General features: G+C 44.6%; 1 protein-coding gene across 1 annotated transcript; it reads right to left on the bottom strand.

The window, feature by feature from the left end:
* Positions 1–27: 27 nt before the first annotated feature.
* Positions 28–20646, bottom strand: dars1 (aspartyl-tRNA synthetase 1). Its single transcript, XM_042069241.1, has 18 exons — positions 20488–20646; positions 16946–17048; positions 15643–15672; positions 15416–15473; positions 14459–14551; positions 13032–13134; positions 8135–8237; positions 7566–7646; positions 6824–6883; positions 4905–5016; positions 3285–3419; positions 2268–2415; positions 1729–1875; positions 1482–1524; positions 1144–1224; positions 949–1060; positions 746–817; positions 28–605 (listed from the first exon to the last, which is right to left on the bottom strand). The coding sequence occupies exons 1-18, from the start codon at positions 20508–20510 to the stop codon at positions 514–516; spliced, it is 1596 nt and encodes a 531-aa protein (XP_041925175.1). The 5' UTR covers positions 20511–20646; the 3' UTR covers positions 28–513.
* Between the last annotated feature and the right edge of the window lie 1103 nt (positions 20647–21749).

The following is a 21749-nucleotide window of genomic DNA, read 5'->3' as shown; positions in this document are numbered from 1 at the left end:
AATATTAATGCAAGTTTGCTTTTAGAATAGCTGTTTGTATTTATTTATTTACTTTTAAAAACATTTATTACAATTAACACTTAGGTACCATTAAAACAATGATTTATCCCGACAGTCAAACTTCTTTAGTGTCAAAAGTAGCAAAGTTAGACTTGTAGAAAAGTGTCAGACTATCTCTGAAAGACCTCCTAACACTAGAGGCTGGCCTAAGTGAGAACTGCATTGTATGTTTATTACTGTCGATCTAGTCGTCCAACTAGATCATTTAGGACACTTTGATTCCCTTTGAGTGAATGACATTTATATTAGTTTTCGATTTTATCTATCAGCCTGCAGACCTTCCATCTTACTACAGTTTAGTACTTAGTTTGAAAAGGGTACCCGGATACTTTGTGAATTACGTTGGGACACTGCAGTGTGGTGGCACTTGACCATTCCCTGCTTTGTCGCATATAAGAGAATGGCAGCGATGTTAAGACAAGCTCTGCAAGTAATCGCGCTCTGGTGAGCCTCTTAAGGAGTGAGGCGCTTGGGGTCGCGGGGGAACATGGACGTCTGGCGGACATTGTGGAGTCCCAGGTACAGCATGGTCACTCTCTCCAGCCCTGAGGGGAATAGAGGGGACAGGCTTATCAGTGGGGGGGGGGGGGGGGAAAGATCAAGGAAATTCCCCTAGGCAACTTCATCAATTCAAGACAGGTCAGAAAGTCAGTACTGCAGCAAAGTTGGGATGGGAATATCTTACCAATTCCACCACCAGCATGTGGAGGAGCTCCGTACCGGAAGGAATCGATGTACGCCTTGATCTTCTCCAGGTCTGCAAACAACACAAATGTCAAAATATCAAGGTCATATTTTCAGAGTGATTAGCATGTCCTTTGACAAATAATAGGGCCATATCAACTGTGCCAGTGCAAACCCCCTCCTATTGAGGTTTGCAGACGTTACCGATGTTGTGGTGCTGCGCTCTCTCCGTCAGAAGCTGGGCATCGTGCACTCTCTGAGCGCCGGACAGGATCTCCTCCCCTCTCATGAACATGTCGTAGGAGTTGGAGTATTTCTGGAAGCACAGCAGATGAGCCGTCAGAGCAGGACATCATTCATGGAACCGAAGAGAAAGGTTCAGGCCAAGCTCAAACCTACCTTGTCGGTCGGATCAGGCATCGTGTAGAAAGGTCTGACAGCCAGGGGGTATTTGTCCAGCACATAGAAGTCAGTGTCATACTGTAGAGAATACAAGAGAAGAAAATGCACAAAATGGTCATGTGTATGGACTTTCATCTGTACATGTGTATGGACTTTCATCTGTACATGTGTATGGACTTTCATCTGTACATGTGTATGGACTTTCATCTGGTCATGTGTATGGACTTTCATCTGGTCATGTGTATGGACTTTCATCTGGTCATGTGTATGGACTTTCATCTGGTCATGTGTATGGACTTTCATCGGTAGCAAGGAAAAGGAAAGTAGTTTCATACCTTTTCTTTCACAAGACGGCCAAGCAGCTTTTCATTAGGCGTGCTGCAAAGGGGAGAGAAAGAAAATCATAGACATACTGTAGCTATAACAGAAGTGGTTAACATAAAATCAATTCTTTCTTTCAATTCAGCTCTCTATACCGGTAACTTTCGGTTTTACAGCTAGTACTCTGTTCAGTAAATGCATGAAACTCTAGGATACAGCAGTAAATGCATGAAACTCTAGGATACAGCAGTAAATTCTGACCTCAGGTCCTCCTCGTCCCCCATCTCCACTCCTGCTGCCCGTAGCATGGCAACGCCCTCCGTGTACTCCAGCCTCAGAGTGGGCTCCAGGAACTTGAAGGGCTCACTGGGGTACTGCTTATTCACTGTCTGGATCTCCGTCTGGAACCTGTCTCTCACACACACACACACACACACACACACACACACACACACACACACACACACAATGAAATGCTGAGTGTGATCCAATCTGCTCCACATATTACCAGTAGAGGGCAGCAGAGCTTTAAATCACATTTGTGTAAGAGAACACGTGGTATGTCATGCAACAGTTGCAAAGAGAACAAAAGTACAAATGAAACTGGGAAAAAGTCACAGTTCCACTTTTTCAGTGGAAAATGCTTCACAGTTGCGTCATCATACAGCTGGTTAGCACAAACTGCCTTCATGCATCAACATGTGTAGCTTTCAACATCAACCACATACTTTCCATCCACACACAGTAAGTGATGAACACCATAAAAGCACATCAGAAGAAGCTGCAATAAAGGTGCTCACTTGTCTCTAAGACCTTTGAAGATCTGCACCATGGTGTCAGTGATGGAGTCGATGACCTCATGGTAATGGTAGTTGAAGGCCATCTCAATATCCAGGCCCACAAACTCAGTCAAGTGACGATGAGTGTTTGAATCCTCAGCCCTGAAAACTGAAAATGCGATGGGTTACTACACATGACAGTGTTGGGCACAATTACATGACACATTATTTTACTCACTTTGATCATTTTATCACAGAGGCAAAATGAACATCATCAAAACAAGGAGTACGACATTGAACAGCTATGGCCACTGTACACTCCTCAGAATACTGATGTTTTTAACTTCGGTATTATTATCACTACCCCTTCTTGACCAGTGGGGGTCACTGTTGAGCTGAGGCGGTGAGGATTGAGACCCATGAGTTCCATGAGGAGTGGGGTTTCTCATTCCAAACAAACAAAATGAAAAATATTCTACATTGAAGAGCATGTCAAGGAATCTGTCTATGAGTCAGCTAACCCCAGCCAGTAGTGTGAGATGGTAGAATCAAGGCAGCCTTTCGTTTTATTTGCCAATTTTCTCACTGAGGCAAAACGTGTTCACATTTCTTTAAACCCTTGGATCAATCGTGAACCACCGAGGAGAATCACTTTTTTAAAAAGACTGATGTGTCCAGATACGCCATTTTCACCTTCACAAACAGCTCAGAAAAAGCTGAACATGTCTTGCTATTTATTACATAACCGATATGTTCGCACATCAAAAGAATTGTCAGTTACACACCAAGCTGTGTGAAATACCCAGTTGCAAGGTTTGCATCTGTGGTGCCGTTTCATTGAGCTGTTGTTCTAACCTAAAGTTTAACTCCCCGGTGGTTTCCAGAGCATAGGGGCTATGGGGTACTTTCTAGACTGCTGATGCAATGTGCATTGATGCTGGAGTAAGGCTTACTGAACACACACTGAGGACTGGGAGAGAGTGTGAGTGTGTGCGGGGGTGGGGGGGGGGGGGGGATTAGGGTAGTTGGGGTACTTACCAGGTCCCACACAGAAAACTTTGTCAAAATCAGCACAGATGCACATCTGCTTGTAGAGCTGGGGAGACTGGGCCAGGTAGGCGCTGGTTTTGAAGTAGGACACGGTGAACACGTTGGCGCCCCCCTCGCTGGCAGCTAAGGGGAGAGGAGCGTTAGTTAGGGCACTGTAGCACTTGCTAGAGACACGCGTCTGTTTCGGTGGTGCATCTGCGGCCAGTGAGCTATTGTTAGAGAAGTACATCTGATTGACATTTTTTGTGGTGGGCTTGAGGGCTCTGAATGGTCTGTCTAAGAACACTGTGTACCAGAGCATGGGATGCATGGTGTGAACTGGGCGTGTGCGCCGGAAATGTGGTTTTGGGGCGTACGTGGTGTTGGGTCCTTTCGCAGCTGGGGCTTGGCATTTGAGCGCCAAATTTAAACATACAACCGCCAAGGATGCACATTTCCATTGGCTACCGCAGAGATATTATTGAGGAAGTAGTAGTAACTAGCACCCCCCGACCCCACCACCACCACCACACCACGCACACACACACACACACACACACACACACCTCTTTCACATTTCAAACCGCCAAAGTGTTGCAACTGTGTTTTGAAAGACTGAAATCATTACTATCACTTGCTCCACCTCTTCAAACGCCTGATTGGCAGTCCAAAAAAAGGATCATATATAAGGCTGTAGAAATCTCGACTTGACTCACCACACGCAATGTGCGCCTTGTTTTGTTGCTATGGCCCTAGGACCTTGAGACAAGGCTCTCACACAAGCCACTTGACTTCAGAAAGAACATCGGCTAAGCCCCAGCCAAAAAGCAGGACAATGGGGGAAAGAAGCTGTGTGTGTGTGTGTGTGTGTGTGTGTGTTGCTGAGCTCATCAGTAACTGTCATTCCCTCCATGCACCCACACATGGCCCTGACACCATTCTACCCATTCTGCCGGCACATCAGGCCTTATTGACACGGCGTCAGTAAGACTCCATTTTCTGCTGATATCAGGGGATGTGCGAACCAGGGCTCCCTATCTGATGTATGAGGTGGCCTCCTCTCTGATAAATGCCTTACCCAGCTCCTGCTCTGACAGTTTTGGCCACTGTTTCTTGTCCTTCCCCACATGAAAAAAGAGGCTCGCCTTGGAAGTACCAGCCCCCCCCCCCCCCCAACCGCAGTCTAGGAGCGGTGGCGGGTGACTGATTAGGCACAGCTCTGTGTGGGAGAGCGGCAGTTGGGAAGCCGAGTGCACAGCCGCCCCCCGCCCCCCCCCGCCCCCGTCTCCCATCTCTGGCCACAGATAAAGACAACGTGCACCTTCACATCCACTCTGTAACGGCCACACACCAGTGCATGGGAACCCAGCAGAAGTACAGCGTGCGTGTGTGTGGGTTACGTGTGAAAGTGTGTGTGAGTGTGTGTTTGTGTGTGAAAGTGTGCTCTTTATGGGGAGGTAAACTCCACTAGATCTACTTAAGGCACTACCACACGGGCCACACAGCTTTAACAGACTCATACAGGTTTTGTGATGGAAAAAGAAAGCGGGTAAAACATTTTTTTTATTTATTTTTTTTAAGTGAGTGTGATGTATCGTGTGAAAGTGAAAGCAAGTGTGAAAGGTATACCGGAGATGATCTTGGGGGTCTGAATCTCCACGAAGCCCTTGTCGGTGAGTGTGTCTCGGAAGAGCTGGCAAACACCGGACTGCAGGCGAAAGATGGCCTGGCTGGTGGTCGTCTGGGGGAGGACAGAGGAAAAGGGACAGCATTGCATCAAATGCCCATAATCAACTAGCGGAAGGAAGCCGTGATTCATATCAGATCACTGAGCCTCCCTGCACAGTTTCAGCTAAAAATGGTTGGAAGTTTAAAGCAACACCAAAGAGTTTTTTGTACCTTAAAATAATGTTTCCAAAATCGTTTCAGTGGTTCATCAACTTGTAACACGTTGAACGGCACTTCTGTATTCACTTCGCAGCCCTCTATCGGCTATAACCGCACTATGTAAGTTTGTAGTTCGATGAAATGAGACATAAGAAACTACAAATTTGACTTAAGTTTGATGTCGCAATACATCGTACTTTCATAAATCATGCAACATATTCTACCTTGTCTGTGGACATTGTTATTTGCAAAGCCGTTGCTGGATAAACAAATAGCATGCGTGCGACAGAGGGAAAGTTCTTTGGTGTTGCTTTAAAACAAAGCCACCACGGCTTACTAGTGTTAAAATGGGTAAAACTAGATCAATCTGAGGTGGTACGAAACTGCCAAGAGTCTACACAAAACCGCATCACTGACTCGACAAGTACAGGAAGAGTACATCTGAACTGAACCACTGCTCCATGTAGTCACCAAAAAAAAAAGGCAGCAGGATAAAAGCCATGTCTGCCTGCAACACCACACCCAAGTCACTACACACACACACACACACACACGCCTGAGTTGCTCCCTTCAGCCACTCACTGCACCACAAAAGGCGTTGAAATTCAACTTTGCTCATTCGCTCAGTTCATCGACCGGGTCCCTGCTGATAACCAGTGATGTGATCCAGTCGTTCCTTTTCAGACTGGTGCTCGCCTGACACCAGGCAAACAACACTCAAATTCACAGCCAGGAAAGGGATGAAACACCCAAGTTGTCCTTCAGTGTCTCACAAAAAAGCTGGGGGAAATCTGTGCAGTCAGTGCATGCTAAGGTACAAAAGAATAAAATAAAAACTGATAAAATATTAAAGTTCTAGATGTCAAATATTTATTGAAAACTCTAAAATGTGTTATTCACACTCCCTTGCCACTTTCAACACTCTCTTTCCACTTTACGTTCAAAGACTTGATGAGCGTAGGCAGGCGGCTTTCTCTCTCTCACCCTTGTTTTCACACTTCTCCATATTTGCCTTCACAGTGGGGGGTTGGGTAAAGCACAGGGACACTTTACGTCACTGTGTTGTTGAAGAGATGGTGTCAACCAAAACAGTGAAAAAAACATTGTGTCCTGTGGTTTTTCGCGAAACGCCTACTGCTCAGAGATTTTTTTTTCTTCAGCGTGCCCTACCACCACCACAGACAACGCTCAAAACTTGTTGCTTCTCAGAAAGTTTTTTCAAAAATTATTTACGTAGAGAGACGAGGTAATTGTTAAGTCATTTGGGTCTGGTCTTTTCAGGTCACTGTTTTACAAGGCTTTTATGGCAGCTCCCCCGGGGAGCATGTGAAAACCTCTTAATGGGGTTTACTCTTCGCTCGAGTCGGGCCCATGATAACAGGCCAACAACTCTGCTGGCTCAGAGCGCCACATTGTCCTCTGAAACAGGTGTTGCTGAGCACGGAGCGGGGTGCCAATGGCAAGAGCTGCGTTTCTCCACCGTTCCACCGGAGGCCAGATTGGAACAATGAAGCCTTTGGGGCTCTTGGTGGCATGGCCAACACATGGCGGGTTCTCTCGCCCTACCCTTGGCTGCACATTCGCAAGTGTATCAGAAAGGTGGAGAAGACGCTGGGACTGTACAGATAGTAGAGGGGGAGATGATGGAGGGCGGGTCTTACTCGGAGATCAATGACACGGTTGTCCAGTCTGGTGTCCTGATTGACAGTCGCTCTGCCTTCCTAAAAGAGAGAAAGAGAGAAAGAAAGAGAGAAAGAAAGAAAGAAAGAAAGAAAGAAAGAAAGAGAGAGAGAGAGAGAGAGAGACAGCAAATGAGTGAAATGAAAAACAAATGAGTTTTGTTTTTTGAACATAGCAACCTGTAACAACCACATAAACGCGGAGCATTGTTTTGTTCTTGCGAGGTTACATAATCTCAGTACCTCACCCCACCCACCGATCTGTAGCATCTAGTCAGACTCAGAAGGCAGGCTAGGTAGCGGTTAGCCGCCGCTACGCATCCTGCCCCCATTACTCATGCATGCAAACACAAGGCACCCAGACAACCACACTCTTCACTCTCCCTGAAGGAGGTTAAGCGCCTTGACTCGTGCGAGACTCCCCCCCCACAGAGACTAGAGCACCTGGGCCTCAAGTGCAGCCAAGATCACCTTACTGAGCAAACAGCCCTCCCTCCTCAGCTGTCCTTAAGCCCTGACCCCCCTGGACAGACTCAAAGCAGAGCCAGGAATTACTGCGGTATGCATCCCCAAATCCCTTATCCACCATAAGACGGCAATTACATATCTATTTGTTCAGATATTTCCGATTTGTTAGTTATGGGGGGAGAAATGGGGGCTAGGGGGTTGGGGGGTGGGTCAGCTGGCTCCGTCACATGTTGGTGCCACCACCTGCCGCTCTCACCTCATCCCCCTCTCCCTCGGGTCGCACAGCATCCTCCAGCTGCAGGGGCAGACGGGGTTCGGCCTGGCTGATCACAAATATCTGAGACGGGGAAATGAGAGACAAGAGACAGACAGACAGACAGACAGACAGAACGTGAGGTCAATGTGAGTGAGAACATGAGAGGAAAACAGAGAGGAGCTCATATGCAGGAACACATGGCAAGCAAACAACAAACGTGAGCTCTGGGACCAAGAGAAAACACTGGCCTAATGTGATGTCTGACATTTCTATCACACACACACAGACACACATACACACACACACAGACACAAACATACACAGAAACACAAAAACACACACATACAAACACACATACACAGACAGACACAGACAGAGAGACACACACACACACACACACACACACACTTGACATTTTCTGGCTGTCTGTCTGTCTACTCCTCGCCTTGATTCATATTCAAGTCCCACAAGTCTCAGCCAGCTGCACTGAAGAGGCCCACAGAGGAGTCATGGAAGAGTCCAGTGCAGCTTCAGAGGCCTTGCCGGCAGCTGTAATGACCGTGCCTCACCCTCTCGATGTGCAGCTCCACATCCTGCTGAGAGCAGCTCTCGATCTTCTGGTCCACCTTCCGCACCATGGCCTCCACGTCCACGATGCTCTCCTTGTTGATGCTGGAACAAAAAGAGCAAGTGTGGGGGGGGGTGTCACAGAATGTACACCATCCAAATGACCAACGTAACAGAGAAGGTCCGCACAATAGAGTGGTGAAGTCCCACCCCTTCTACTTCCGGTCCATGGGACCTATCTTTAAAAAAATTATGAACGGGAGTTAATGGAGAGATAACAATTATTTTTTGGTCCAGTTTGAACTGTGCCACAAATTTCACATATGATGTATGTGAATTTAAAAGATAATTTTTCACGTCAAGAAAGTACTGTTGTTCGATAGACTTCAAAAGTTATGTTGGTTTTGTGCGAATCCACTCAGTGGACTACATCTCTCATCTCGAACGATGTACGTCACCAACGTAATGAAACGATAAGAGCTGTTATGCTAGTTAACGGTTGCATCTTGCTGCCTGCTATGTCACTTAACAGTATGTAATGTACAGTCTATGGACGAATACAACTTACCTGATGTGTTTAATCCTCTGACTCATGGTATTTTCTTCGGCAAGGAAAGCCCAATTAAGACCTGTTGCTGGTATGCTTGTACAATCTAGTGTGGCTGTGAATGAGCTAACGTCACTAGCGCGACCAAAGATCCTTGATTACTAGCTCCGCTTTAACCCTCTCTGGCGCGACTGATGGGTTTGTAGTCGTTGGAATTACGATCTTTCACAATGTTGTAATTCAATAGTTACGAAACAAACTGCAAATGTCTTTACATGAAAAATTGTCTTTAAAATTGACAAACATCATATGGGTAATTCAAGGCACAAGTCAACCCGGACCAGAAAATAATTTCTTTTTCGCCATAGACTGCCGTTCAAATTTTTTTAAAAGATAGGTCCCATGGAGGCAAACGGAAGGGGCGGGACTTCACCACTCTATAGCTCTCCGTTTTTTTTTGTTCAATCCCCAACACACATGACGTTTCGCATGGATGAAGAGCCGAAGGGCTCGAAAGGTCATGCGTGTTGGGGATTGAACTCAATTAAACTAAAAAAAACGCAAGTATGCGGACCTTCTCTGTTACGTTGGATCTTGGACTTTTGGCTCCTGCACCTTAATTTGGATGTGCGCACGTTCCCAAACCACCCAAATGACTCCATCTAAATAGCACTGAGGCAGTGTGTGCCTCCACCCACACACCGTATTTCACACATAATACTTCCACTATTAGCACATGCTGCTTTTTGAAGTTGAATTTTGATTGAAGGTATTGCATCGTTTCCCCACCTTGGGGTCGGGACCCGGTGTGGGGTCGCCTGAAATTAAAATGGGGTCGGCTGAGATACTGGGTTATCTTAAAACTGACCAGCACATTACATACAAAAATATTGAATAAAACCAATCATAGATCCTATATTACAATCTAGTTACGTAAAAATAAACTTAGACGGCCTGCATGAGATCTTTGATTGATGTAATCATGCTTCAAAGTGCCGCTCTCGACTGGATGTCACAAAAGACAAGAGATGCGCGCTCTCACAACATGTTGTGAATGATTGGGATTGCCAATGCTTTGTGACATCAAAATAGGGTCACCTCACCTGCAGGGAACCCCTGAGTATTGCATTAAGGCTGGGCAATGCAGCTAAAAAACCTCTGCAGATCTCGATATGTGAGGAGAAATGGTATTTGTTTTACAATTATGATGCAATATAATAAAATCTTATCCAAAGGCACGTATATTTATATATATATATATTTTGGAGACAGTCAAGACAAATGCATGACATTTTGAGGTGCTTCCTTGAGTTCTTAGGAACCATAATTGGGATAGCCTTCAATAAGGCTTCAGTGTTCATAAGGACATGTATTTTCAACCCAACATACTGCATATATAATTACTGTTATTAAGATTACTGATCTTTTAGCAAATAATACACAACTTGAACACTGAAATTATTTCTTTTGAATTTGTCTTAACAAAAGTGGATTTGGATAGTGTTCAGGTCCCGCCAAATGTTCCCACAAATTGGCACCTGCACCTGAATCACGAGTGCCATATTGCTTAATTATTCCTAAAACCATGGTCAAATTAGATTTTTTTATGACTATTGACTGATTCATGGGATACTAAAAAGAGATATCCAAAATAGCCCCCATAAAAATATTGGTACCTAATATGTATTGGAACATGGCCAGTGTATCTCCAGTCAAGTGTATCTTTTTGTCCAATGAATCTTCAAAAAGTTACCTGGCTATTGCACAAAGTTAACATATTACACTGCAATTCGTACATCTTCGTACATAGTATTCAATAATAATAATAAAAAAACTGCACTCACACATGGGCACCTTTTAGCATATGGAAAATGTGCAAATTGTACACAATACTACGCAAAAAACTGCCTATATATATATATATATATATATATATATATATATATATATATATATATATATATATATGCCTATATATTGTCAATATTGTGATATTAAAAACTTGTACAATATAGTATGATCACAGTATACAACATATGACATATGCAATATGTTATGGTACAGCCCTAATTTGTATTAATTATAAATAAAACTTATGGCTACATGCTGAGAGCAGCACTGAAAGAGTAAAGCATAGTTCAAAGGCATATGCACAGTGTATGACGATGTGAGGGGGGCATGGCATTCTTCAGAAGCATCCAAAATGCCTTCATGGACCAGAGTGACATTAAGTTGTAAGTGAACATGACAACATCAACTGTGGAAGATGGAAACTTAACATTATGTAATGATTTCCATCGTAATTCACCGTTCCTCTTTTCTATTTAAAGGTGGCACATTTTCCAACAGGCATGGTTGCTTTGGCAAAACACGCAGGTTTGTAATACCTTGTGCTGCTTCTTGTGGCAGGCACCAAAGGGCATAAACTTAGAAGCACAGTCATCTCCTTCTGAAGGGTACTCAGGCACTTTGAGAGACATTTTCCATTCTACTCTGAAAATATAGCTTTGGACCTTCTTTCCCTCTTGTGTGTCTGTCATGTGCCTTCGGTTTTGTGTGTGTGTGTGTGTGTGTGTGTGGGTGTGGGCGCGTGTGGGCGAGAGAGAGAGAGAGAGAGAGAGAGAAAAGGCGGCCAACTGTCACGGCGAGTGTTGGGTGCTCAGCCGGACCTGTGAGTAATCCTTCAGCTCGTCTCATTAAGGAGGAGTAATGAGAGGCGAGAGAGGGAGATCACCATCCCAGCCAGCTGCTTCTGGGAGACACTTCACACTGCCGGGATCAGCTACACAAATAAAGTGCCGTCTTAATACCCCCCACCCCCCATCTCACCCACTCTGCTCCGAGGAACAATAAACCCGGCTGATAAAAGAGTCTTGATTAAGTCTCAATAAAGGCTGGCTGGCTGGCTGATGCCACTTCGCTGGGGTGCAATCTCTCCACACAATGAATCGAGAGAGGGCTCAAGGAGGAGAGGACAACGGAAGAGGGATGGCATAATAATATATATGAAGTCTAATGGGCTAAAAAATCATATTTCATGGTTGTTTTTATTTCCCCTGAAAGAGATGGTAAGAACCTGCCTTATCTCTTATGGAGGCTGGTAGTGAAACTGAATCAAGTCTCAGAGAGATAATATTAGTAGAGTAAGATTAGTACAGTAAAATTAGTATAGTAAAATTTGAGGCTGTGGCAACACTTGTTTATCATAATGGCAACACATGTTTATCATAAACTGTGTTTGTTGACGTTTGTTTACCAAGCTGGTTGAGAGTGGTTTCACCACTTATTACTCACAATTACACACTAAACAGCAATACACGCAACTGCAGATTGACATCAGGCCTTATGCAACTAAAATAAAAGGAAGTAACAATTCTCAACAACAAAGTCTTTGGTTCTTCATATGGCCTCTGGCAAAACATCTGACTGCGGCAAACTGCTGAGCAGCTAAGTTCTTAAGAGCGAGTCTAGTGGTCTCCACTAGTCCAGTGTTTTTCTAGTGCTCGTCAACAGAGGGAATAACATCTGATGTTACACATTCAAGGTAAGGGTTGCCAGGTTGCCACTCTCAGCATGTTACTTTAAGCTTACATCACCAAGTGGAAGTTGGCTAAGGTCACAGGGCCACAGAGTGTCTAAGCTGAAGAGGTTGGAAGGTTAGGTCAGGTCAGGCCAAACCCAGTCAGCGTGACCCTGACCTGGGACACAGACAGAAAGACTGTGGTCAGTTGACACAAGACAACCCATGACTGACCGCATATGACACTGCACACAAGTGTCTTTTTGTGTGTGTGTATCTATGCGTGTGTGTATCTATGCGTGTGTGTGTGTGTGTGTGTGTGTGTGTGTGTGTGTGTGTGTGTGTGTGTGTGCTATGGTGGGAATCGGGAAAGAAGGAACATTGGAGCACGCCACACGAAAATACATCTTTGGTAAGTATTTATCATACGGGTGGCTATACGAGTAAGTCATCCTTCACACGAAGCAGCTCAATTTGGCAAACCACATATCAGCAGTTATAAACTCATTCTACACTTGTGGGAAAAAAAACCTCAAACCCTAGTTTCCTATCACATCAAGGCCTATTTTTACCTGCAACTCTTGCTTTTGACAGACCGATTTGTGAGACATTCATTAGCAGTAGGCTTTTAAGTGGCCTGGTGTCCCTGAAGTAGCTCAGCTAGGCAGTTATCTGTAGTGCAGGAATGGGCCCCATTTAAGTGCTGATGGAGTGCTGTAGCCCAACACAAAACTGTTATTGATTGCTGATGAATGTGCGCTAAAGTGATCTCACTCACTTTTCCCACCATTGTTAGGGCCCGCACAGACAGGAAGTGTGTTCTCCTACTCACTTGGCGGCAAACTTGACCATCTGCTTGCTGGCGCGATCTCCCACGGCGACCAGGGCCTGGACATTAAACTGCTGCTGACGCAGGACCAAGAAGCACTGCTTCCCTGGAAAAGGAAAAACCCGTCAGTAGCACCCTGAGTGTTGCACACTCTCTTCCTTAATTCTGTCAATAACGCCTTTTTTTTTCTGAACTTTTTTAAAAAAATTCTGGGTTGCACTTTTCTTATTCCAGCTAAAGATTTATTTGTCCTTCTACCAACAGACCCAAGCTGGCAAATTTCCAAGGTAATCATTAACCCCTCCAATAAAAGCCAGCTCGCTTTGAAACGTGGCACACAGGCCAAACTTGTCACCAAATTGCACACCTTGAGAGTGCACAAAATAAAAATAAACCTGCGGCTCGGACTGACATCAGAGAGACCACCCAGACGCTTTGATCTGGCTTCCTGGTGTCCTAACGTTGGGGAGGGGGGCAGTGGTGGTGGGGTGGGGGGTGACAAACAGGTCTGAGGGGGATCAGGCAAAAGTAAACCTGCAAGGCTCAGGATGTTATTTGGCTCTCAAGGACATCCTCCATTGAGAAGGAATGAATGGGTGTCGAGTTGGGGTGGTGGTGGTGGTGGTGGGGGGGGGGGGGAGGAAGAACAGGTCCCGACATGGAAGTTGTCCTGGAAGGAAACCGCTGAGATATGATCATAATATGGTGGTTTATTCATTACCATATTCTTAGGCCCTGATGCGTACGTGCAGGCCCCTGGCAGCTCAGATGCCCGACTGAGGCGGAGCTCAATGGGTTCATTGTGGGGGAAACGGTGCTAACGCTGACATGCAGTTTGGGTTTCTGAAGACCACCTTGTAGGTGAAGAATGTGAGCAGTCATTTGAGCTCGCCTAGCTAATGTAATCAATGAATGTTCAACAGGTTTTTAAATTTTACATTAAAATTGTGTAAAAGAGCTGCTCTAGACTAACCAGGATGCACATACAAACAGCAACCCTACTGGCATGCCACTGCATGAAATATAGAAAAATAAGTATCAAATAACTCCATTATAAGTGCTCGTCACATCCGTATAAGTGCTCGTCACGTCCATATAAGTGCTCACCACGTCCATATAAGTATAAGTATAAGTATATATACTCTTTTGATCCTGTGAGGGAAATTTGGTCTCTTAAAAGCACTTAGCAGTCTGCCCCCATGCCCCATATTACAACCATAAATCTCAGGTATGAAGGAATCCGGGGGTCTGGTGCCATGCTATCTTTTTGATTTCTACCACGGGTGCTGGAACACCTTAACAAATGGCGTTGGCTTGACAGGTGCCCTTGGTGCGGAGGTAGGAGTGGCTCTCGGTGTGGCTGGCAGGGAAACTGGATAGCATAATGATGGCGTGGTTTTGAAGTTGCTTGCGGCGGGGTGCGACGTTACCTTTGGCACGGCTGGTGTGAACCCTGGCGCGCACCCAGATCAGCTGGTCAGCCCTCTCCGGTGTCAGCTGCTGGACACGGACCAACACCCTGTCTGGCTCCGGCAGGGGAGAGAAAGGAGCATCCTTCAATATGACATCAAAGTGTCCATTTCTCACACAAACACAGGCACACCCACCCTCACACACACAGATATAAAGTGTCTCTCTCACACACACACACACACTTTACAACAAAGCAGTTTGCTCAGATTACACTGCCGGCGGGACCAACAAATATGAAAGAAAACAGGCCCCTCTTCCTGAAAGCTGACCATCTCGGGTGCATTTTCTTGCCCGGTGACAAATCACCTCTGCTCCTGCCCCCCTTGTCATGTTGTAGCACTCACCACTTCATTACCAGCATGAAGGGCGCAGAGGGGCCTCCCTCACCTGCCCTCGTTGTGCTGTGGGTGCGCTGAGCGAACCCGCCCTCCGCCCCAACCCTGCGCTACCCACATAAAAGTATGCAACTACTTTCACTCATCCTCGCAGACAGTCACGCAGCGGCTTGTATCGCTTTGTTCTTGCGCGCTGGAGCCGAAAGGGCAGGCAGACAGATGGATGGGTGCGCAACCTCCACCTCCGCAACCCTCCCCACCGAACCCCCGCTCTCCCCCCAAGCCCCCCGCCCCCTCACTCAGGTACGATTAGTCACTCCAATTATCTCCTGACATTCGTAGCAGGCAGCCTTCGGTGAGAACAGCGCCCAAGCAACTGCATCCCTATGACTCATAATGGTATCGTATTATGTGCAGTGATGCAGCTGTTGCCTCACTTTTCTGCGAGCAAGGTGAGAATATTGAGGGGAAATGGGTGCAAAAGAAAAAGTAAAAGTATAACACTTTCTATTCAAGCTGTGAAACAGCAAAGAACAAAGACTTAGAAAAAAAAGCAGACACCCATGAATCCCCGCTCACCCAGTTTCTCCTGTGACTGGACCATCGGAGACACTCCGTACCGATCCTTGGCAAAGTCCTAGAGGGAAATCGAGAGAGAGAGAGAGAGAGAGAGAGAGAGAGAGAGAGAGAGAGAGAAAACAGAAGAGAAGAGAAAAGAAAAAAAGACAAGAGTTGATACACAGTGCATGCAGAGACAGAGGCTGGATGGGAGCCAGTGGAAGCATTGTGTTGCAGCTCATACTCACGTCTTCATCGGTGCTCTGCTGCTCGGCGGCCTGTCAGAGAGAGCAAATACCCGTCAGACAGCTGAGAGACAGATCTCATTAGGCTGACACTACCCTCCAGAAAACAGGCCCCCACTTGGACAAAACAAAGTTATTATGATTAACTCAACCTAGATTCCAATCCAAGAAAACAACACTGATTGGAATGATGCAGAAACATGAGGCATGTTCACTGATGTACACTACCGGTCAAAAGTTTGATGTCACAGAATTTTCCATTCCACTCCATTATAGACATAATACCAGCTGAGAATTGCATTGTTTTTTTAATCAGGGCAGCTGATTTTTCAGATTACATTATATGCTTACATAATTGCAAAAGGGTTCTCGACTGCTGTAGAAAGAAATTACTGTTCTTTAATGCTATATCTACATTGCCCATTATCAGCAACAATGTTCCAAAGGCATATTCTGTTTACTAATCTGATCTCATTTTAAAAGGCTAACTGAGAAAACATTGGAGAACCCTTTTGCAATTATGTAAGCACATAATGTAATCTGAAAACTGCTGCCCTGATACAATTTAGGAACACTGACCTGAGACCTGTCCTACATAGACACTTTTAGTATAAGTAAATATCGCCATCAGTTAGCCAATATAACAATTTTTACTTATTTCCTAAGATAAGATAAATAAAAAGATAATGTGCTTTTGACACCAACTGACACCTTGTTACCCAAGACCACTTTCAAAGTAACATTCACAAGTACATTTTCTTCATGTTTCAAAATATCGCACTTCAATGTGAAGTGTCACCCCACCAAGGAGAAAGAGGAGCTGTTGTGCTGGCAAGACATTGGATTTGAAGCATGTTGCTCCAGGCTTTTCAGCTACTGAAATGATATGCTTTCACTCTGCTGCTACGACAGTAATGCGACACCCAGCAAGCTCCACAAGCCTGTTCAAACCACCACCACCACCAGTGTGCAGTTTGACTCAGGTCTCCAGTGTGACACAGTAAGCCAGTGACTCGCTAGAGCTCAAAGAATCGGCTGTAAAACGGAATTTTAACACAGCGCGCCTCAGATAGCGTGTTCAAAATAATGAACCCTGCTGTTTACGCTTGTTTATTTATGCTTAAACCAATACGCTCTTTTAGATTTAAATAGACTTTTGTTTGGGCATAGAAAAACATAGGACTAACAAGCACAGGAATTGGGACAATGGTGCCCCCCCTCCCCACTTGCAGATCCGTCTGTGCCAGCGGCACATTCACAGCTGTGGGAGCCGGAGGGGCGTCGCGGGGTGTTCAGACGCACTAACCAGCTTGGCCTGCTTCTCCGCCTTCTTTGCCGCTTTCTCCGCTTCCTTCTGCGCTTTCTTCAGCCCTTTCTTCGACTGGGCCTGTTGCTCCTCCTCACTCGCCCTGCACCAGGAAGGCCCCACACACACACACACACACACACACACACACACAGACAGAGAGAGAGAGCGAGAGAGAGTCAGCTTCGGCCTGCTCCCATCTCCTCACTTCCTTAAGGGATGTTTTGGACACGGTGGGAAAATGCATTCCACCCCCAGCTCACTGTCTGGCGCAACGTCTCCCCTGGCTTTTAACTGCTGCTCCCTTTAAGCCCATTGTTTTCGTCTGACGATCCTAAACGCAGCCAGGTGACAAGTGAGCTGATAGCCCATCACAGTCTGCATTGTGCTTTTCATGTTGCGCTTTCTTGTGAAGACTTTTCACTAAAGAGATGGGCAAAGGGGTATACAACAAGGCTTGACACTACAAAGGGATCCGGGTATGTGTTGGATTTAAGGCTCTTTAGTGAACAGGTAGCTAAACACGTAATCTGGCAGTTGAGGATATTTCAAGGTACTACCTACCAACACTTCTCCACGTGTGTGTGTGTGTGTGTGTGTGTCCCCACTCACAAAATGGCTTAATGCATTAAACACCCCTGACAGTATGGCGAAAAACAAACACAGTCCAGATTTTGAGGCATTTGGTAATATATGAATATATTTTCCTGAAATTGTTTTAGTCTTCAGACAGCATTGAGAATGTGATAAGAAGTCACTAAAGCTTGCCCTTTGTACTTGTCCCATTAAACTAAATGGCCTGGATATCAATGGCTCCAGTCGATCTGATAAAACCAGATATGATAACAACGTAGACTACATAAGTACATAGTCTGCTCAAACACTGCAACTGTCTAGGCTGTTTCATCTAGACAGAAAGTGGTATTAAAAACATCATTCCATTTCAAGCTAGGACATGAATGCATGGCATATTTTAACTAGAAAGAAAAAAAAGGTGGCAAAATACTTTGTTGACATCTTTTGCTTACTAAGATCCTGACAGTTGCAGTATGGTGAGTAAACGGAGACTGATAGACCTTGCTCATCCAAGTGTGGCATTTGCACATTAACTTGGAAAAGAATGGAAGCTGAGCACACAATCATATAGACCTACATGTACACATCTATGCACACACACACACACTCTATACTCGCAGGACAGTTTTCACCAAGTTAGGTTCTGAACTGTCCACCATAGAGAGTAAATCAGACTCTGCTTTTTTTGCATTTGCGAACACGCGAACACACACACACACACACACACACACACAGTAGTCACGGGACATTCTTCACCAAGTTAGATTTTGAACTGTCCACCATAGAAAGTAAATCAGACTCTGCTTCTTTTTTTTTTTGTGTTTGCAAATACACAAACACACACACACACACACAATACTCGCAGGACATTCTTCACCAAGTTAGATTCTGAACTGTCCACCATAGAGAGTAAATCAGACTCTGCTTCTTTTTTTTGCGTTTGCAAACATGCAAACACACACACTCACACACACACACACTATACTCGCAGGACATTCTTCACCAAGTTAGATTCTGAACTGTCCACCATAGAGAGTAAATCAGACTCTGCTTCTTTTTTTTGCGTTTGCAAACACACACACACACACGCATCATGCATCATGCATGCACAGGCACATGCACACACACTCTCTATACTCGCAGGACAGTTTTCACCAAGTTAGGTTCTGAACTGTCCACCATAGAGAGTAAATCAGACTCTGCTTTTTTTTTGCATTTGCGAACACACACACACACACTATACCCGCAGGACATTCTTCACCAAGTTAGATTCTGAACTGTCCACCATAGAGAGTAAATCAGACTCTGCTTCTTTTTTTTGCGTTTGCAAACATGCAAACACACACACTCACACACACACACACTATACTCGCAGGACATTCTTCACCAAGTTAGATTCTGAACTGTCCACCATAGAGAGTAAATCAGACTCTGCTTCTTTTTTTTGCGTTTGCAAACACACACACACACACACACACACACACACACACACAGGGGTGATGGCAATGGCCCAAGCTGCCCCCCTCACGAGTCCCACTAAGGAACAATGGCTGGCAAAGGAAACTGGGAAGCCCATTCACTGAAGCAAGTGCAGGACTATTACTAACCACTGAATTTACGGATGAGTGTTGCTCACAAGTTAACTTTAAAAACTCCATTCAGCAGAGCATGTTTGGGTCACTGTATACATTGGCAGACAGACACGCTTTCACACTTGGTCCTCTGGAAAGTTACTCATATACAAGAAACAAAGGAAAGTAATCAACTCCCCAAGTCAGCATTTCCCCCTGGGTATGGGGGTTGTGACCTAGTCCTAAGTGAAAGTCCTGGTAAGACATTAAAGAATGTTGCTTGCCCAGTCTTCCTACAATGGTCCTCACAACACTTCCAGTCCTACTTGTTCTACTTATGTCTATGACAATAAATTCCATCTGGTAGGCTACATGTCCATGCCTAAGTAGTAAGCTATTTTACCTGATAAATGCTGCCTCTGTTAAATACATCTGATGCCATACCAATAATAACAAAGTCATGGAAAACGATTGCCAGCTAGCAAGATTGTAAACATGATTATAAATACTGCAAGTGGCAGAGTGCTCAGTGCATTTTGTAAAAACGTCATGTAGGCTATGCAATAGACTTCTTAGAAGACGCATCAAATGCATAGATATTAGGTAACAGGTTTTATGATTTGGCTATTTTTTCTTTGCAAATTATTTTCTTTTCTATTCGCAAAACTGACGTTTGGGTTTAACTATGTGAGAGAGATGGCTGCCCAGCGACCGATGGCCTCATAACACCTGTTTCAGCTGCTTCGACATGCAGTTGCCTGCCCTGGGAGAGGTTACAGCTAACAATCAATTTAAAGCTAGCAGTCGTGGAATAACTTATAAACGTTACAGAGCTACAGTGGCGACTTAAAAACTTAACGCTGCAAAGACTTCTTTCCGACAAGTAACTTTACGTTAACGTTAACAGTTCTTATCGGAACATCACAAAGTAACGTTAGCACAGTCACTATCGCGAGTTTACTATTACCTATTCAGCTAGCTAGTAGCTATAAGCAATTCAGCAAAGGGTTTTAGATGCCGACATAAGTTCCCCGCTTCAGTTTTAGGACGAATTGGCCACAAATTGTAACAGGAAAGTTACTTAATTAACAGGGGACAACAAAATCCAGCATTCTAATCAGCGCTGGTCAGCTAACGTTAAAACTTCCGGAACACTATCCGAACATTGTTGCTGTGAACAAAATGTAAAATAAGTTAATTTCCTGAGAACAAATAAAGCGATGACAACACTCTCTTTTGCTGATGCAATCAACTGCAAGTGTTTCTGGATGTGATGGCATGGAATACAGCAAGATTAGCTTTTATGCTAACTAAATAGCCAGCAAGCATTAGCCAGACAGAAATGTCATTAGATAGTTCAACAGTTCGTCATACTAGCATGGTATATTGACGTACCCTTTTAGTTCTTCTTTAGTCATGACTAGAACTAGGCGCCCTGTGTGATTCGAGACGGCTATACTTGAGAGAATCCTCTAAAATCTGACAAGCCACACAAACTGGGAATGCTCACACGCATGCAAGGAAGGACCTATTTCGTTGGTGCACTGCAGGAGCATGTAACCTAAGGTTTCCGTGTAAAAACAAAAGACGGTCTTAAACATTGTTCCGCAGACACTTGTCAGATCAGATAATAAAGAGCGTTTTTTTTGTCTTGTAAAATGATTTATGATATCAACCAGCCTCTATTTAATGCCATATAAATGTTAAGGCCTGTTTTATGATATCTTTATTTACATTTAGGTCAAAACACATGACAACAAACGTTTTTAGAGATCTCAACTGAGTTCAAATCAAAAGAGGTGAAAATGCCTATCTGATAATCCAATATGTCGTATTGCAACACTGGTCAAATAGAAGTTTAACATGCTTTTAAAGAAATTTATATTTTGTGTGACAAGACCATTAAATAATTTCACAGGTCATTGCTCCCATGATGTCCTGTGGCAGGAAACTGCCTTCCTGGGCTCATTTCCCAACCATAAAATACAGGAGATTGGTCCAGAACACTAATGCATTGAATTTTCCATTATTGCTTTTGTCAGTCATTGCAGCAGGTGTGCTGTTTAAGGGGATTGTTTTTGCATGGAAAGAAGTTTCTTTCAATTTATCTGAGGGAAAGTATTTCTCAATTGTAAAACTCAATTGTTCAGAACTATATGAATGAATGAAATGAGACCATGTGACCGTGTGTGGCCATAGCCTAAATGTACTATCAATGTGAAATCCTATGACTATTGGATTGTGCAGAACTTTGAAACAAACTGTGATTAGATGTGTTTGGTGGTAGTAGTTGGGCTGGGGTGAGGAGCTCCATTTGGCACACATATGGGTTCTCAAATGGTGCTTACAGGGCAATGGGCTAGACTCAGCTGAGCTCAATGATCTCAATGGTACAACTTTTCCATGGTATTAGGAGGACCATTCCACCACATTTACAAATGAACCCCTGGCTTCATCTGGTCCCTTCTAGCCTACTGGTCTGGCTCCATGAATTAAAGGCACTTGACTACCTTTAACATTGCTTGACATGATAATGGTACTTATAGGATATGATTACTCAGTGGGACACAACTAGCAACCATTCGATTATCACTGCTTGCTAACTTAAGCTCTGATTTAGTATATTCCCATACACCAACCCTATAACAAAGTTACTA

The sequence above is a fragment of the Alosa sapidissima genome, chromosome 2, assembly GCF_018492685.1.
Source record: "Alosa sapidissima isolate fAloSap1 chromosome 2, fAloSap1.pri, whole genome shotgun sequence".
Lineage (NCBI taxonomy): Eukaryota > Metazoa > Chordata > Actinopteri > Clupeiformes > Clupeidae > Alosa > Alosa sapidissima.
This window is presented reverse-complemented; position numbering and strand designations above follow the sequence as displayed.

What these genes read in the sequence shown, in the direction of transcription:
- dars1 (XM_042069241.1), bottom strand. Translation starts at nt 20,510, where the DNA reads ATGACTAAAGAAGAACTAAAAGG. An exon ending in ACTAAAGAAGAACTAAAAGG is followed by an intron (nt 17,049 to 20,487) that starts GTACGTCAATAT and finishes TTCCTGGTGCAG; the next exon opens with GGCGAGTGAGGAGGAGCAAC. An exon ending in GGGGACGAGGAGGACCTGAG is followed by an intron (nt 1,525 to 1,728) that starts GTCAGAATTTAC and finishes TCCCCTTTGCAG; the next exon opens with CACGCCTAATGAAAAGCTGC.